The 18,496-nt window shown below is 41.4% G+C and overlaps 1 protein-coding gene across 1 annotated transcript in view; it reads right to left on the bottom strand.

Moving 5' to 3' along the window:
- Nucleotides 1-11,660, bottom strand: part of LOC139381540 (sorting nexin-29-like) — a 156,394-nt gene extending 144,734 nt beyond the window's left edge. The window contains exons 1-6 of the mRNA XM_071125164.1: nucleotides 11,208-11,660; nucleotides 9,055-9,119; nucleotides 8,411-8,463; nucleotides 8,203-8,327; nucleotides 1,167-1,347; nucleotides 997-1,067 (exon numbers count right to left, since the gene is read on the bottom strand). Of these exons, the coding sequence (XP_070981265.1) occupies nucleotides 997-1,067; nucleotides 1,167-1,347; nucleotides 8,203-8,327; nucleotides 8,411-8,463; nucleotides 9,055-9,119; nucleotides 11,208-11,214 (502 nt within the window). The 5' untranslated portion in view covers nucleotides 11,215-11,660. The remainder of the gene's footprint in view (nucleotides 1-996; nucleotides 1,068-1,166; nucleotides 1,348-8,202; nucleotides 8,328-8,410; nucleotides 8,464-9,054; nucleotides 9,120-11,207) is intronic.
- Nucleotides 11,661-18,496: the final 6,836 nt, after the last annotated feature.

Genomic DNA, 18,496 nt, shown 5'->3' with positions numbered 1-18,496 from the left:
GCATTCAAATTCCCATAGATAAAATGCAATTGTGTTCGTTCTCTGAAGCTTATGCCTGCCCATACATAACCCTACCATGGGGCACTCTTTTTCTTGTAATTTTTACCCACCTTATTCTGCCGATCTTTTCTCATCGCTGCAACTCCCCAACGGGCTCGGGAGAGACGAAGGTCGAGTCCTGTGTCCTCCGAAACAAGACCCGCCAAGCTGCGCTTCTTAACAAACGCCTGCTTAACCCGGAAGCCAGCTTCACCAATGTGTTGGAGGAAACACTGTTCAACAGATGACCGAAGTCAGCCTGCAGGCACCCGGCCTGCCACAAGGAGTCGCAAGAGCGCGATGAGCCAAGTAAACCCCCCCCCCGCCCCGCCGCCAAACTGTCCCCTAACCCGAACGAAGCTGGGCCAATTGTGTGCCTCCCTATGAGGTCTCCCGGTCACGGCCGGTAATGACACAGCCTGGGATTGAACCCTAGGCTGTAGTGACGCTGCGACACTCGGGAGACCTCCATGGGGCACTCTGTTCACAACATTGACATCAGCTGCCCTGGTGGCTGGTCTCAGAATATCCCGCAGGTGAAGAAGACGGATGTGGAGGTCCTGAGCTGACATTTTAAAGTGGCCTTTTATTGTCCCCAGCAAAAGAAGCACCTGTGTAATGATCATGCTGTTTAATCAGCTTCTTGAAATGCCACAACTGTCAGGTGAAAGGATTATCTAGGCAAAGTCAAAATGCTAATTAAAAAGGGATGTAAACAAATTTGTGCACAAAATTTGAGAGAAATAAGCTTTTTGTGGATATGGCATATATCTGGGATCTTTTATTTCAGCTCATGAAAAAAAAAAAAAAAAACTTAACACGTTGCATTTCTATTTTCGTTCACATCACACAGGGAATGAGTGACTGAACTGTAACTCATCGCTTATTGTAAAGCAGCTCTCTGAATGGCAGAGATATGAATAAGTTTCACCACAAGAATCAGAGTCATGCACTCACCTGCAGCCATGGTGGGCAGCATGCTGGCTCGCTCCTCATCCAGAATAAACGCCCAGTCTTCATAGAAGGTGCTAGAAAACACACAGAAAAAAATATATACTTCCAGGAAAGGTCCAAACTCCACACACACACACTGACCTAAGATAAATACACACACACACACACCTTACCCGGGACGCATGCGGTCTGCAAGCAGAGTGTGTAGGTAGCGCTCTAGTGAGTGTTCATTGAGGGCACAGCGGAGCCAGGCTCGGCCGCGGCCCAACTCAGAGGAGATGTGTCTCAGGGAGTAGAACCGCTGCAGCTCATGGCGGTTCAGATACTCCTTCACATAGAACCAGAACGTCAGCTCTGACCGAGATAAAAAAAAAAGAACAAATTAAAAAGAGTCTCTCAGAGCGTTCACAGTCAGCCCACTGACACCCCTATCAGATCACAGCTAAATCACACTACTTGAACAGAGCAATACTCAAATCACGAGGCATCAAAGCCAAAGGAACTGAATAATATTAAGAAATGCTAAAGATGAAAGGAAAGTAGTGTGGAAACCTACCCAAAAAAACTATTAGGCAACAACAAATTCAATCCCTTTTAGACAACTTCCTGGACAAAACGTGTCACTGCAATAGTGAAGGTGTAAACTTGGCAGTAGAAAACCTGTCAGCTTTCCTATCAAAAATAAATAAATCAAGCAGAACACCTAAGACAATTAACAACAAAGTGGTTTGATGAAGAATGCAAAAACCTAAGAAAGAAATTGAGAAACCTATCCAACCAAAAACAGAGACCCAGAAAACCCGAGGATACGCCTTCACTATGATGAATCACTAAAACAGTACAGAAAAACAACGGGGAAAAAGGAACAGCACGTCAGAAATCAGCACAATGTAATTGATAATGCAGAGGATCCTCCCAAGGTTGCTGTTCACGAATATCCCATGGTAGTGATTGGGGTCAAGTTTGTCTCCTAGTATAGCCCATTGGAATTTGTGGTCTGTATATTTTAACATTAACAGCAGACTCATACATTTCCTCAGTGAAAACAATATACTGAGCAAATGTCAAATTGGCTTTTTACCAAATTACCGTACGACCACATATTCACCCTGCACAACCTAATGGACAAAGAAACAAACCAAAACAAAGGCAAAATCTCATGATTTGTTGATTTGACTCAATTTCACATGAAGGTCTGCAATACAATTCATGGAAAGTGGTGTTGGGTAAATAGCATACATTGTAAAATCCATGTACACAAACAAGTGTGCGGTTAAAATTGGCAAAAACACACGTTTTGTTCCACAGGGTCCGGGGGGGTGAGACATGGATGCAGCTTAAGCCCCACACTCTTCAACATATGCGTGTGTGTGTGTATATACACACACACACACACATATATACACACACACACACACACACACTATATATATACACACACACACACACACACACACATATATATATATATAGTGCCTTGCGAAAGTATTCGGCCCCCTTGAACTTTGCAACCTTTTGCCACATTTCAGGCTTCAAACATAAAGACATAAAACTGTATTTTTTTGTGAAGAATCAACAACAAGTGGGACACAATCATGAAGTGGAACGACATTTATTGGATATTTCAAACTTTTTTAACAAATCAAAAACTGAAAAATTGGGCGTGCAAAATTATTCAGCCCCCTTAAGTTAATACTTTGTAGCGCCACCTTTTGCTGCGATTACAGCTGTAAATCGCTTGGGGTATGTCTCTATCAGTTTTGCACATCGAGAGACTGACATTTTTTCCCATTCCTCCTTGCAAAACAGCTCGAGCTCAGTGAGGTTGGATGGAGAGCATTTGTGAACAGCAGTTTTCAGTTCTTTCCACAGATTCTCGATTGGATTCAGGTCTGGACTTTGACTTGGCCATTCTAACACCTGGATATGTTTATTTTTGAACCATTCCATTGTAGATTTTGCTTTATGTTTTGGATCATTGTCTTGTTGGAAGACAAATCTCCGTCCCAGTCTCAGGTCTTTTGCAGACTCCATCAGGTTTTCTTCCAGAATGGTCCTGTATTTGGCTCCATCCATCTTCCCATCAATTTTAACCATCTTCCCTGTCCCTGCTGAAGAAAAGCAGGCCCAAACCATGATGCTGCCACCACCATGTTTGACAGTGGGGATGGTGTGTTCAGCTGTGTTGCTTTTACGCCAAACATAACGTCTTGCATTGTTGCCAAAGAGTTCCATTTTGGTTTCATCTGACCAGAGCACCTTCTTCCACATGTTTGGTGTGTCTCCCAGGTGGCTTGTGGCAAACTTTAAACAACACTTTTTATGGATATCTTTAAGAAATGGCTTTCTTCTTGCCACTCTTCCATAAAGGCCAGATTTGTGCAATATACAACTGATTGTTGTCCTATGGACAGAGTCTCCCACCTCAGCTGTAGATCTCTGCAGTTCATCCAGAGTGATCATGGGCCTCTTGGCTGCATCTCTGATCAGTCTTCTCCTTGTATGAGCTGAAAGTTTAGAGGGACGGCCAGGTCTTGGTAGATTTGCAGTGGTCTGATACTCCTTCCATTTCAATATTATTGCTTGCACAGTGCTCCTTGGGATGTTTAAAGCTTGGGAAATCTTTTTGTATCCAAATCCGGCTTTAAACTTCTTCACAACAGTATCTCGGACCTGCCTGGTGTGTTCCTTGTTCTTCATGATGCTCTCTGCGCTTTTAACGGACCTCAGACTATCACAGTGCAGGTGCATTTATACGGAGACTTGATTACACACAGGTGGATTGTATTTATCATCATTAGTCATTTAGGTCAACATTGGATCATTCAGAGATCCTCACTGAAGGATCTGAATAAGGGGCTGAATAATTTTGCACGCCCAATTTTTCAGTTTTTGATTTGTTAAAAAAGTTTGAAATATCCAATAAATGTCGTTCCACTTCATGATTGTGTCCCACTTGTTGTTGATTCTTCACAAAAAAATAAAGTTTTATATCTTTATGTTTGAAGCCTGAAATGTGGCAAAAGGTCAAGGGGGCCGAATACTTTCGCAAGGCACTGTACATACATACATACATATACACATATACACACACACACACACACATCACAGTGTGCCATCACAGCAGCAAGATTTGTGACCTGTTGCCAAAAAGAAAAGGGCAACCAGTTAAGAACAAACACCATTGTAAATACAACCCATATTTATTTTCCCTTTTGTACTTTAACTATTGCACATCGTTACAACACTGTATATAGACATAATATAACATTTGAAATGTCTTTATTATTTTTGGAACTTCTGTGAGTGTAATATTTACTGTACATTTTTTTTATTTCACATCTAATTCACTTGCTTTGGCAATGTAAACATATGTTTCCCATGGCAATAGAGCCCTAAATTGAAATTGAATTGAGTGAGAGAAGAGAGAGAGATGCACCAAAAATAACATTTATGTCCACGCACTGCTTGTTACTTCCAAGTTAGATTTATATCCTCTAACATAGATAGAATGTAAAATCATTCCTACAACATTAAAGCCATTTCATAACAATTGAAGCTTCTGAAGGCCATGTCAAGGTCAGAGAATAGCCAGTAGAAGACCATCCATGCAGAGTTTTAAACAGTCCTATTCATCCCCTGACTAATGGGTGGAGTTTGTTTTGCATGACCCGGTACCTGGGTGGGTGGAGATTTCACTTAAGGACCAATGAAATGCTCTAAAATAAGCTAACTCCGCCCACCCGTGGCACCGGGCCATGCAAATCCAACCATTAACTTGGTTTCACAGCTTCCTAATTTCCCTTATTTTTTCCATCAAGACCTCAGCAACACCCCAGAGGATAGAGTCACCCAACACCTCCCCTACGGTTTCAAGTGCTTGATAATTTGTGTGAATAACTGCTATGGAGGTCTCTCTTTAGCATGGCATTTCCATATGGCCTTAGAACAATGGTGTTACAGATGTGGGATCTTAATTTGATCACACTGTTGCAGGAGAGCTTTCCTTCAATGCAGGACATTTCAAATTTGTAGCGTCTTTGAGGTTTAAAAAGGCTTGAAGTTTGCAAATTCAGATTTGAATGTCCCTTATAAAAAATTGTAACAACCCCTACAAAAATATCCATGAATTAAAATCCACATAATCATTTGCATTTCCTGTTGCTGCAAGACTATTTATTTTCCTGCTGGAGCAAACTGGCTCAGATTAAGATCACAAATCTGTAAACAGCCCATTTCAGTGTGTAGAACTAGGCTTATTAAACACTCATTATGTTAGCTGTGTCCCAGAGTTCTCTCTCTATCATCACCAAGGCTTTGTTAACTAGAACCGGGAGGGCTAAGGGAGTTTTTGTAAGTATCATCTTTACATCATACTGTATCTATGAACTTGAAGTATTGTAATTTCTCGCTCTTAGATAATAACTAGCGCTGTCAGAGTTCAGTTAATTAAAGTTATCTTTTTTTAAATTGTGATTAATCACATTGTCTGAAAGTGTTCAAAATACTCTGAAAACATCCCAAATACATTATCCATACAAGTTGACATTTAGGGTAAAGTGTGCATTCTAAATGTACTTAAAGTTGCTAAGCATTACTTTAGTCAAAATCAAGACGTCAATATTTCTGTAAAGTTTGATGTATGAAAAATTACAGCTTAATTTGAGAAAATTCAGAACTTGCAAATATTCACAGCAATCCCTGCCATTAAATGTTTAATCGTTAATTATAACATCCGGCCCACTGACAAAAAAGGTGCACTAAGCAGTAATCGCTACTCCATATCCTGGTTGCTAAAATTCAAATAGTTCCCCTAATTTCAGTTTGTGTGACTAAACAAACAAATATAATGTAGAGAATTGTACCATCTAAAAAAATGTATTTTCCATAACCAGAAATATTGTATTTTCAGCTGATGTACAAAACCGAAAGTAAAAGACGCAAAAACAAACCTTAATGGGAAGCATAGAAATAACACACCTAGAACAAATCTACCACTTCTTAAACTTGCATTCAATTAAAATGACAGATCTTTAACTCAAATTTATATGTGAATTTGGTCGGGTCGACCAAAATGTTAAGAATTTCAGCTTAAAGAAAATGTTTTCAGTCATCCAAGTACCAGCAAGAGGTCAAATTAGAGCAGTATAACTTAACTAAATAAATCGTCATTGTCTGTTGGAATTGCACCACTGGTTACTTTAAGAAACCCCAACAGGTGCTGGGCTTCCCTCAGAAAGAGAGAGAACAGATTTATATTTCTTGACGTGTTTTACTAGATCTCTGTTTTCATAGCCAGTATCTGCACCTTGTTTCTCAAGCAGTCGTCCTACAGCCTGTTTCCTGGGTGGAGAGTACACTCACCACAGCCATTCTCTCCTCGTGATGCGAGTACAGTCGTGGCCAAAAGTTGAGAATGACAAAAATATTAATCTCCAAAGTTTGCTGCTTCAGTGTCTTTAGATATTTTTGTCAGATGTTACTATGGAATACTGAAGTATAATTGCAAGCATTTCATAAGTGTCAAAGGCTTTTATTGACAATCACATGAAATTGATGCAAAGAGTCAATATTTGCAGTGTTGACCCTTCTTTTTCAAGACTTCTGCAATCCGCCCTGGCATGCTGTCAATTAACTTCTGGGCCACATCCTGACTGATGGCAGCCCACTCTTGTATAATCAATGCTTGGAGTTTGTCAGAATTTGTGAGTTTTTGTTTGTCCAGCCGCCTCTTGAGGATTGACCACAAGTTCTCAATGGGATTAAGGTCTGGGGAGTTCTGGCCATGGACCCAAAATATTGATGTTTTGTTCCCCGAGCCACTTATCACTTTTGCCTTGCTCCATCATGCTGGAAAATGCATTGTTCATCACCAAACTGTTCCTGGATGGTTGGGAGAAGTTGTTCTCGGAGGATGTGTTGATACCATTCTTTATTCATAGCTGTGTTCTTAGACAAAATTGTGAGTGAGCACACTCCCTTGGCTGAGAAGCAACACCACACATGAATGGTCTCAGAATGTCTTACTGTTGGCATGACACAGGACTGATGGTAGCGCTCACCTTGTCTTCTCCGGACATGGTTTTTCAGGATGCCCCAAACTATCGGAGAGGGGATTCATCAGAGAAGATGACTTTACCCAGTCCTCAGCAGTCCAATCCCTGTACCATTTGCAGAATATCAGTCTGTCCCTGATGTTTTTCCTGGAGAGAAGTGGCTTCTTTGCTGCCCTTCTTGACACCAGGGCATCCTTCAAAAGTCTTCGCCTCACTGTGCGTGCAGATGCACTCACCTCCCTGCTGCCATTCCTGAGAAAACCCTTTTTGTGCAAAGCAATGATGGCGGCACGTGTTTCTTTGCAGGTAACCATGGTTGACAGAGGAAGAACAATGATTCCAAGCACCACCCTCCTTTTGATGCTTCCAGTCTGTTACTCGAACTCAAATCAGCATGACAGAGTGATCTCCAGCCTTGTCCTCTTCAACACTCACACCTGTGCTAATGAGAGAATCACTGACATGATGTCAGCTGGTCCTTTTGTGGCAGGGCTGAAATGCAGTGGAAATGTTTTTTGGGGATTCAGTTCATTTGCATGGCAAAGAGGGACTTTGCAATTAATTGCGATTCATCTGATCACTCTTCATAACATTCTGGAGAATATGCAAATTGCCATCTTACAAACTAAGGCAGCAGACTTTGTGAAAAGTAATATTTGTGTCATTCTAAAAACGTTTGGCCATGTCTTCTCAGGTCTCCAGTTTCCCAGGATAATGCTGGGAATGCATGCTCCTTTTTTTGTTTTCATAGCACCTTGAACTTTCCCCTTGTATATTCTTTCAAGCATGGATTAAATTAAGTATATTATTTTTGCATATCTGCCTCCTTTGGTTATTCCTTGTCATTGTTTGAGTGAGAGCAGCTTTTGAACTTTTAATACTAGTCTAACTCTGAGCTGTCACTACTATGGTGATGCAGTGGTTCTAATGGTCTGACTCGGTCATATAGCTCTTTTCTGACCCAATATTTGTTTTAATATATCATATTTAATTTTCTACATTCTTTACATAAAACTCTTTTTTTTTTTACACCAAATACAAACCTAATCTGACCTACTTTGAAGAATGTGCAGATAAAGATTACCAGTACCTCCTTTTTTTTTTTTTTTTTACATATCACTGACTAATCTGTTTCCAGGTCATGTGACTGTACCTGCTTCAGTCTTGCTGGTGAAGCCTGCGGCTTGCTTTATGGCTGCAGCAGTGAGAGCCAGGCCTCTGGTCTTCCTCAGGCCATGCTGGAGGACAGCCTCAAACTGGGCACACAAACAGATCACCCTACAGGGGAGATACAATACATCACACACACACACACAACATCAATAAATCATATCAGTTTTGTAATAATAAAACATTGGTACCTGCTGTCGGAATCTGAGGCGATCTCCTTTCTTCCTCCAAAGCGGATTTGGCACTGAAGAGAAATGAAGAATGACATGGCTATCAAAATAACAATGACACAACACATTTACTTACTCAATGAGAGCCTGCCAGCTAGAGACCACAACATCAAACCAGCTAGAAAAACAATAGGCACAGTATCATATCATGCCTTATAAACAGTAGAAACCATAGAATTACACTGTAATAGCATATCATTACAACAGTTTATGATTATATGACTCATTTGACCATAGCTGTAATGCACTCCTCTTCAGTGGGAATTATCCATAGTAAAGGAATGCAACAGGGAAGCTAACATAACCTGGCCTGTCACGTACAGGAATGCTCACATAACCTGGAAGGAATGGGATGCGTGGGATAACGAGCAGTAGTTCCGACGTTTGGGTTATTTGGACAAATCACGAATTTCGCAGGTGTTACCATCTTTAAAATGTTGGAAGGGGAGGGGACATTCGGACCGTATCTTGCAAAGAGAGAGGGTGTAGCTCCTGGTTCCGCTCCTCCTTAAATCTCTTCACTTAACATGTATGCACCCAGAACTTAATCGATCAGCAGACCAATTACGAGCGACAGTTCTGGGTTAACTGTGATTACCCCTTACCTGTTTGACAGAGTCAAGCAGCCGCTCCAGCAAGTGTTGTCTCTTTGCGTCATTCTGCTGAGGGCCTGAGGAGGAGAAGGAGGGCGATCTTACAAACATGAGTCTGTCAGTTTGGGAAACTCATCTTAGATTTCTGGCCTAAGAGCCATCTCTGGCTAAATCATCGCTCTCAGTTCCATTACACAGAAGTGATTGGAGGAAGGCATCTTCTTTACTGGGGTTTTTTGTTAAGAGCCCCGACACTTGGTCTAAACATTAACACACATTGGACCCTGTGTTTCAGATCAACAAGAAATAATTTTCTAAAAACAAAAAAGGTTAAATTGATACACCTTTACAGGGTTAGGGATCCCACACAGCCATACAGTGGCCTGCGAAAGTATTCCATTCCTTGGCATTTTTCCAATTTTGTTACCTTACAACCTGGAAATAAAATTGATTTTTGGGGGGTTTGTATTAGTTGGATTTACACACAACACGCTTACCACCTTGAAGATGCAAAATATTTTTTGTGAAACAAGCAAGAAATAATACAAAAAAATGAAAAACTTGAGCGTGCATAAAACTATTCACCCCCCCAGTCAATACTTTGTAGACACCTTTTGCAGCATTTACAGCTGCAAGTCTCTTGGGGTATATCTCTGTAACAGTATAGTCCGTCCCCTCGCCCCGTGCGCGAACCAGAGACGCTCTGCACACGTCAACAGTCACCCTCAAAGCCTCGTTACCCATCGCTCCACAAAAGCCGCGGCCCTTGGGAAGCAAGGGGAACCACTACTTCAAGGTCTCAGAGCAAGTGACGTCACCGATTGAAACGCCACTAGCGCGCACCACCGCTAACTAGCTAGCCATTTCACATTGACTACATCTCTATAAGCTTGGCACATCTAGCCACTGGGATTTTTGCCCATTCTTCAAGGCAAAACTTCTCCAAATCCTTCAAGTTGGATGGGTTCTGCTGGTGTACAGCAATCAAAGTCATACCACAGATTCTCAATTGGATTGAGGTCCAGTTATTAGGCTATTCCAAGACATTTAAATGTTTCCCCATAAACCACTTCAGTGTTTCTTTAGCAGTATGATTAGGATCATTGTCCTACTGGAAGGTGAACCTCAATCCCAGGTTTGTTGTGGTGCCATATTCTTTTCATTTTTTAATAATGGATTTAATGGTGCTCTGTGGGATGTTCAAAGTTTATGATATTTTTTTATAAGCCAACCCTGATCTGTACTTCTCCACAACTTTGTCCCTGACCTGTTTGGAGAGCTCCTTGGTCTTCATGGTGACACTTGCTTGGTGGTGCCCCTTGCTTAGTGGTGTTGCACTCTGGAGCCTTTCAAAACAGGTGTATATATACTGAGACCATGTGACCGATCATGTGACACTTAGATTGCACACAGGTGGAATTTATTTAACTAATTATGTCACTTCTGAAGGTAATTGGTTGCACCAGATCTTATTTTGGGGCTTCATAGCAAAGGGGGTGAATACATATGCACACACCACTTACCAGTTTATAATTTTTTCTAAACAAGTTTTTTTTTTTTTTTTTTTCATTTCACCTCACCAATTTGTGTATGTCCATTACATGAAATCCAAATAAAAATCCATTTAAATTACAGGTAGTAATGCAACAACATCGGAAAACGCCGAGGGGGATGAATACGTTTGCCAGGCACTGTATCGCCATGGAAGTCAGAGAGACCACCGATCATCTATTTAGCATGCTCGAAACACCTGTGTGTAATAGAAGATGCCACCAGAAACGTTGCCAGTGTACCTATGAAAATAACAGGTTCCTTCGACCTTAAGAAGTTACGGTAACGTTATGCTCTGTAAGAGCACATCTTGGGCTAGTCATGACTCAGGAGCAATACAATAAGTCTTACTATTATAATTGGAAGGGTTTCTTTGATGACATCTATGGTCTCATGCAGTCAAGAAAAAAATCGATTTGCATGGGGAGATTCAAGATAAACGCGGGAAGAGTCATCTATCCTTCACGCCTGCCTGAACTCACATGATAATTATGCTTTGTCATCCATTCTAAACCTCTTTTGATAGGCCTATATGCGTAAACCAGACAAAATTCGCGCAATAAGCCAAAGCAATTGTTGGTTGAACAAAAATGTTTTTTTTAGCTCCAACTCACCGTTCATTCTGTCAGTCCGAGTATGTTAGTTGTTGTTGACACACCACATGTAAACTAGTTCATGGTTCGACTTGGTGGATATCTAGAATTCTATTGCGATTCATCACATTCTGTACGAACCGAACCCTGGGTGGCAGAGAGCACAACTTCCATGATGCAGCCCTCCCTTCTTCTCATCAACACAACCTCGGTCCGTGGCCCACTGTTGCTCCTGTCGGCTGGAACTACAGAGGCCTGCGAGTTGTCGTTTATCACTATATAGTTAACCCGGGTCACATTTGTAGATAAAATTGTTGACTAACAAACCCATCCGCATTGGTCGATTCGGCGACTGGACTGTCGTGGCTCTGGTAATCGTCTAGCTGTAATAAAATGAATTCATTTTGACACTTCGGTGCCCCTGCCTGCAAAGCGAAACAACGTCGGCGCTGCAGGTCACATGACCAGACACACTGTTGTCATATGACCGGTTAGGAGCGATTTGGATCTGTATCAGTGTTAAACGTTCGCTTGTTTTCAAAAACAGTATTCATTGACAGTTCTCTTTTTATGAAAAGCTGTGTGTGTGAGAGAGAGCACGTCTGATCTCTAGACTAGAGACATCAAGCTACAAAGCCAGACCTCCACACCCCCTCTGTATTTTCCTCTGTGTGGTTAAAGGTCTGTACTGTCTTAGTTGTGACCAGTATAGTGTATATGACACTAAATGTTTTTATTTTGGGGGAACTTGTGTGAGTGTAATATTTACTGTTCACTTTTGTTATTTGAACTTTTGTTTATCTATTTCACCTGCTTTGGCAATGTAAACATGTGTTTCCCATGCCAATAAAGCCCCATGAATTTAATGTAATTGATAGTGATATAAATGTAAGGGTTAGGCAATGTATTGGGAAGAGTCACAAGGATATGCATTACATTAATTGTTGAAAAAGAGTAGTTCTTCACAGAATAGTCACAGGTTGTTATGAATGGAGGGGAAAATAAGTGAATCAATCACCAATCAAATTGCTGATCAGGATCAAATGTGGAAGCACATATTGTGACAGACAGGCATAACCTGTGTGCCTGCTGACAACAGCCAATCCCTAATTTCCATTCATGTGAAAGTATGTGTTGCCCCCTTTATTTATCCTATGGTTCTGACTTGGTGTACAGGTAGAACGGCCCATGTTCTTAATTCTATTGCTGTACATTTCAAAAGTGCTGAACAAATAGTTCTATTGACGATGTCTGTCCTAACTCGCTCATTAATGTCTTCATCTAAATTACGGATTGACTCTTATCTGCTAGTCGTCACCTTATGCCATAATTTGTACATCTCAACTGTCAATAGAAACCACATTTGTTTAAGCAAGTCAGCCATATTAGCTATGTTTGTTTTAAAGGTGGTAAATTAGGCTGAATGTACTATTTCACTGCCAGACAAGGCTCCGCTGATAGCCAGGTGTAGCAGTGGTAAGATGTTGTGACTCTGCTGTTGGGACATTGGGCACATTTTTTTTTTGCCCCACCAAGATTTACATGCTAAAATCACCCCTGCCTATGCTTAGTCTAATACAGTGGCAACTAAAAGATACCAAAAACAATTTAGTCCAATCTTTGTAAGCTAAATATGATGCGACTGTCCATGTTTCTGATTTCTGTGTGTGCGCGCATTCAAGTAGTGAAAACATGTTGACTCGCCCTACTTGTAGAGATGGTATCCTCCTCTCTTCCATGTTGATGAAATGGTCTATCACTCTGTCATACAGTAGGACAGTGGTACCCGAACTATGAGAGTATTTATTTTAAAGGAACTCACTCTGGTTTTAAACTTACTCTTGAATGTTGTAATAGTAGAATACACAAGGTGCAATTTCGAAAATGAGTAGTGTATCATTAGTTCCATTTGTCATTATCAAAACAGTTTTTTTCATTCAAATGTATCACAAAATTAACCCCAAAAGTTTAATCGAGGATCCATTAAAAGGGGTTCTTTGAAGAACCCTTTAATTTATTTTTTATTTAACCATTTATTTAACTAGGCAAGTCAGTAAGGAACACATTCTTATTTACAACGACAGGCAAAATGCCTCCTACAGGGATGGGGGATAAAACATTTAAATACACAGTAGAGAAAGCTTGTTGGACACTAAGAAAGATTTGTTGTAGAGTGTTTAACAAAAAATCCGGGGAGGGGCCAGCTGAGTATAAGACTGTTTCAACTGCATATAAATGGATGAGAAGGGCTCCTACTGCCTGAGCTATGTTGTTGATGTAAATTGAGAAGAGCCTTGGGGTACTCCCTTGGTGACAGGCAGTGGCCGAGACCGCAGATGTTCTGACTTTATACACTGCATTCTTTGAGTAAGGTAGTTAGCAAACCAGACCAAAGATCCCTCAGAGATACCAATACTCCTTCGCCGGCCCAGAAGAATGGAATGGTCTACCGTATCAAAAGATTTGGCCACGTTAATAAAAATAGCAGCACAACATTGCTTAGAATCAAGGGCAATGGTGACATCATTGAGGACCTTTAAGGTTGCAGTGGCACATACATAACCTGAGCGGAAACCAGATTGCATACCAGAGAGAATACTATAAACATCAAGAGAGCCAGTCAGTTGATTATTGACACGTTTTCCCAACACTTTTGATAAACAAGGCAAAATAGAAATAGGCCTATAACAGCTAGGCTAGGATCAGCTTGATCTCACCCTTTATATAAAGGACTGGCTGCCTTCCAAGCAATGGGAACCTCCCCAGAGAGGAGAGACAGGTTAAAAAGGTCAAAGATAGGCTTGGCGATGATAAGGGCAGCACCCTTAAAGAAGAAAGGGTCTAAACGGTCAAGTTTAAGGAGTTCCTTTAACACCTCGGACTCAGTGGCCGCCTGCAGGGAGAAACTTTGTAGCGGGGCAGGGGAAAAGAGGGAGGAGCATTGGGACTAGTAGCATTAGAAGGGTGGGAGATGGGGAAATGTTGGACGGGGAAGGAGGCATGGCTGAGTCAAATTAGAATCCTCACTTAATGAAGTGGTGTTTAAAGAGCTCAGCCATGTGCTTCTTGTCAGTAACAATCACATCATCAACATTAAGGGACATGGGCAGCTGTGAGGAGGAGGGTTTATTCTCCAGGTCTTTAATCGTTTCCCAGAACTTCTTGGGGTTAGACCCACAGAGAGAGAACTGCTCCTTAAAGTAACACATTTCGGCCTTCCGGATAGCCTGAGTGCACTTATTTCTCATTTGCCTGAACGAGAGCCAGTCAGCCTGAGTATGCGTCTGCCGAGCCTTTCGCCAAATGCAATTCTTGAGGTGGAGTAACTCTGCAAGATCACGGTCGAACCAGTGGCTGAACCTGTTTTTAATTCTCATTTTCTTTACGGGGGCGTGTTTGTTAACAATAACACTGAAAATATCAAAAAAGAAGGTCCAAGCGTCTTCGACAGAATCAAGCTGATTCTATACCATTTTACAGAGGCCAGTTCATGAAGGAAGCTCATTAGTTTTTTTAGCAAGCGTCTATGCCAAATCAGGACAGGTCATTTCACTGAGCAGCCATTACAAACACAGGCTGAAAAAACAGTGATCACTAAGGTCATTACAGAAAACACCAGACTGATACCTATCAGGATTATTTGTGAACATCGAGGAGAGTAGCCTTTCTGGGTGTTTTGGAGTCATACCTTGTGGGATTGGTAAAAATCTGAGAAAGTTCTAGGGAGTCCCATTGCTTTAGGACTTGGTCAGGTGGTTTAAGCATGTCCCAGTTTAGGTCACCTAGCAGGACAAATTCAGATTTAGTGTAAGGTGCCAGGAGAGAGCTTGGGGCAGGTAGGGTACAGGCCGGTGCTGATGGAGGATGATAGCACCCAGCAACAGTCAACAAAGTGCTATTTGAAAGTGTAATGCTTAAAACCAGCAAATCAAATTGTTTTGGGACAGACTTGGTGGAGACAACCGAGCACTGAAGGTGATCCTTGGTAAAGAGTGCCAATCCACCACCTTTGGAAGATCTGTCTTGCCGAAAAAGGTTATAATCAGAAAGGTTAACATCAGTATTCAAAACAGTCTTCCCTAACCACGTCTCAGTAATGAACAACACATCTGTTTTGGAGCTGTGAACCCATACTTTCAATTGATACATGAGGTAATAAGCTTCAGTGTAAACGTGCAGAAAACACAGGCTTTTACGAGAGCAGAAATCAGTGAAGCAGATATCAAAGCACAAGTCAGAATTGGGGCTAACAACAGTAGATGGGCCAGGGTGTACATGCACATTTCCAGATATCATCCACAGTAATACATTCCAGGCACAGCAGAGGACAGGGAGAGCTCTGCAGGGTTGATTTATGACATTTGAATGTGCATTAGATGGAAACAAGATCATATTGTACAGCAATTTCATCAGTAAACATGAATACAAAGCCAGCGAGAGGTAGTTAGAATAGGATGGGAGGCCAAAAGTATGTGTAGCCAATAGAGAGTCAGGGTCCCGAGTGTGGGAACAAACAGTCTGTCCCACAGTTGAGTAAACAAGAAAGTTCATAGTCAACAAAGCATGCAGGAGTCATGAGGGAAATAGCTAAATATATATATAAACTCAGCAAAAAAAGAAACGTCCCCTTTTCAGGACCCTGTCTTTCAAAGATCATTTGTAAAAATCCAAATAACTTCACAGATCTTCATTGTAAAGGGTTTAAACACTGTTTTCCATGCTTGTTCAATGAACCATAAACAATTAATGAACATACATCTCTGGAACGGTTGTTAAGACACTAACAGCTTACAGACGGTAGGCAATTAAGGTCACAGTTATGAAAACTTAGGACACTAAAAGAGGCCTATCTACTGACTCTGAAAACACCAGAAGAAAAATGCCTAAGGTTCCTGCTCATCTGCGTGAACATGCCTTAGGCATGCTGCAAGGAGGCATGAGGACTGCAGATGTGGCCAGGGCAATAAATAGCAATGTCCGTACTGTGAGACGCCTAAGACTGCGCTACAGGTAGACAGGACGGACAGCTGATCATCCTCGCAGTGGCAAACCACGTGTAGCAACACCTCTCAACGCTGTGCATTACAGGGAAGACATCCTCCTCCCTCATGTGGTACCCTTCCTGCAGGCTCATCCTAACATGACCCTCCAGCATGACAATGCCACCAGCCATACTGCTCGTTCTGTGCGTGATTTCCTGCAATACAGGAATGTCGGTGTTCTGCCATGGTCAGCGAAGAGCCCGGATCTCAATCCCATTGAGCACGTCTGGGACCTGTTGGATCGGAGGGTGAGGGCTAGGGCCATTCCCTCCAGAAATGTCCAGGAACCTGCAGGTGCCTTGGTGGAAGAGTGGGGTAACATCTCACAACAAGAACTGGCAAATCTGGTGCAGTCTATGAGTAGGAGATGCACTGCAGTTCTTAATTCCGCTGGTGGCCACACTGTTACTTTTGATTTTGACCCCCCCCCCCCCTTTGTTTAGGGAAACATTATTACATTTCTGTTAGTCACATGTCTGTGGAACTTGTTTAGTTTGTCTGTTGTTGAATCTTGTTATGAAAATAAACGCAGTTGACAGTGAGAGGACGTTTCTTTTTTTGCGGAGTTTATAACTTTATAAGTTCAGAGTCACTCGCCCCAACAGTGCGTGTGTGCTGGAGGCGAGCGATAGCTCAGGAGAGAGGGGGAAGTGTGGTGGGGGTACTTGTACCAGAAAGGGGGAGACAGACCAGGGCAGACGGTGAACAGATCGCCAAGTGTAATCCAAGCAGCAGGCAACGGGAGTAGGTGTCACACCCATTTAATGGGTGTGCTTTTATTTCTGGAGGCAGATTTCTTGTAGGGGCTCTGGATTTGGATTTGAGCAGGGTCAGCTGTGAGAGACTCCTGCCATTTGATGAGATCAAAGGCTTCGACACCTCTCACGTCACACCTCAGTGCTAATTGAAGTTGTATCTGGTCTGTCTCAGTTCCAGGTTGGATGGTGTCCTCAGGTCTCTGCTGATCGTTTGCCAGAGCACCATCTGTATAGCTTGGAAAAAGGAATCCTTGTCAGCAGTAACCCCTCCAGGTAATTTTGTCCAAAATTAGGTTGTAGGTTTGGAGTTTTGATCTGCAGTGAAGGTTATGCTGTGGAGGGTAGCATCCTGAATATGTCCCTGCCCAAAAAAGTTGATCTATCTTTTTGTAAAAAACATGTTGGAAAATGGGAGATGCAGCTGTCTCTCTCTCTCTCTCATTATACTTTTTAGAGATTACTACAACAACAAAAAACATTTTTATATTGTCTTTAAACCTTTAAAGGGTTCTTCGTGGGAACCCCCACAGTTTCAGCTTGAAGAACCCCTAAAGGATACTCCAGGAACCTTCTTTTTTGAGTGTAATGTGTAATGTGTAGTGTAGGGGTTAGTCCTTGTGCCACGCATAGACTGGTGAGATTTCAGAATAAAAGAGGTACTATACTCACAGCAGGAGGGTGTTACTCATCATACAAAGTAGGTAAATATAGATTTACATTCAATTCAAACATTTAAAGTAATTATCCAGTGAAAATCAAACTTTTAAAAGTTCAAACTCTGTTAACTCATACTCAAATAAGGTTCTATACTCGTATTTGTGGCCAAAGTATTAATTGGGGAAAAAAACACTTAAAACAAATCTCAAACAGAAGGTTTAAAAATTGCTTGCTATTTCTTTATAGAGTATGATGTCATACTTCTGAAGAAGATGTGTTGGCAAATCAGAAGTTTAGAGGATGATGAGCTGGCTAATCAGCGGTCTACCTGCAATAATATTTTTTTTTATACCAATATATGGCCACACCATTCTGTTGTTGGGGTACACCTACAACATTCCAATACAGAAAAGCTACTTTTTAACATAACTAAAAATTTTGGAAGGAAAACTATTTCACTCATTGTAAGTACTTGCATTCTTTTAAAGTATATTATGTGAGCTAATCACACAAATAAAACATGAAAAAATATATTAAAAGATTTTCCTTAAGTGTCATTTTTAGGGCTCCCGAGTGGCGCATCACATTTTAAGGCACTGCATCACACTGTTGCAATATGGCTGACCAGTGGCTTCAAAGTCTCTCAATGGCCAATACTTAGCATCACCAATCCATGGTTTATATACATAATTGGTTATAACTGAACACTATTACACACTGCTTTATTATTATATTGCCAATTGACTTGAAACAAAATTACCTGTCAAATCATATTCTCAGTGTCTCTCTGGTAAGTTCATTAGATGGAGTTGATGTGGTGCACTGATAAATAATGTACAGAGTGACGGCTTGC

Source organism: Oncorhynchus clarkii, chromosome 23, assembly GCF_045791955.1.
Source record: "Oncorhynchus clarkii lewisi isolate Uvic-CL-2024 chromosome 23, UVic_Ocla_1.0, whole genome shotgun sequence".
Lineage (NCBI taxonomy): Eukaryota > Metazoa > Chordata > Actinopteri > Salmoniformes > Salmonidae > Oncorhynchus > Oncorhynchus clarkii.
This window is presented reverse-complemented; position numbering and strand designations above follow the sequence as displayed.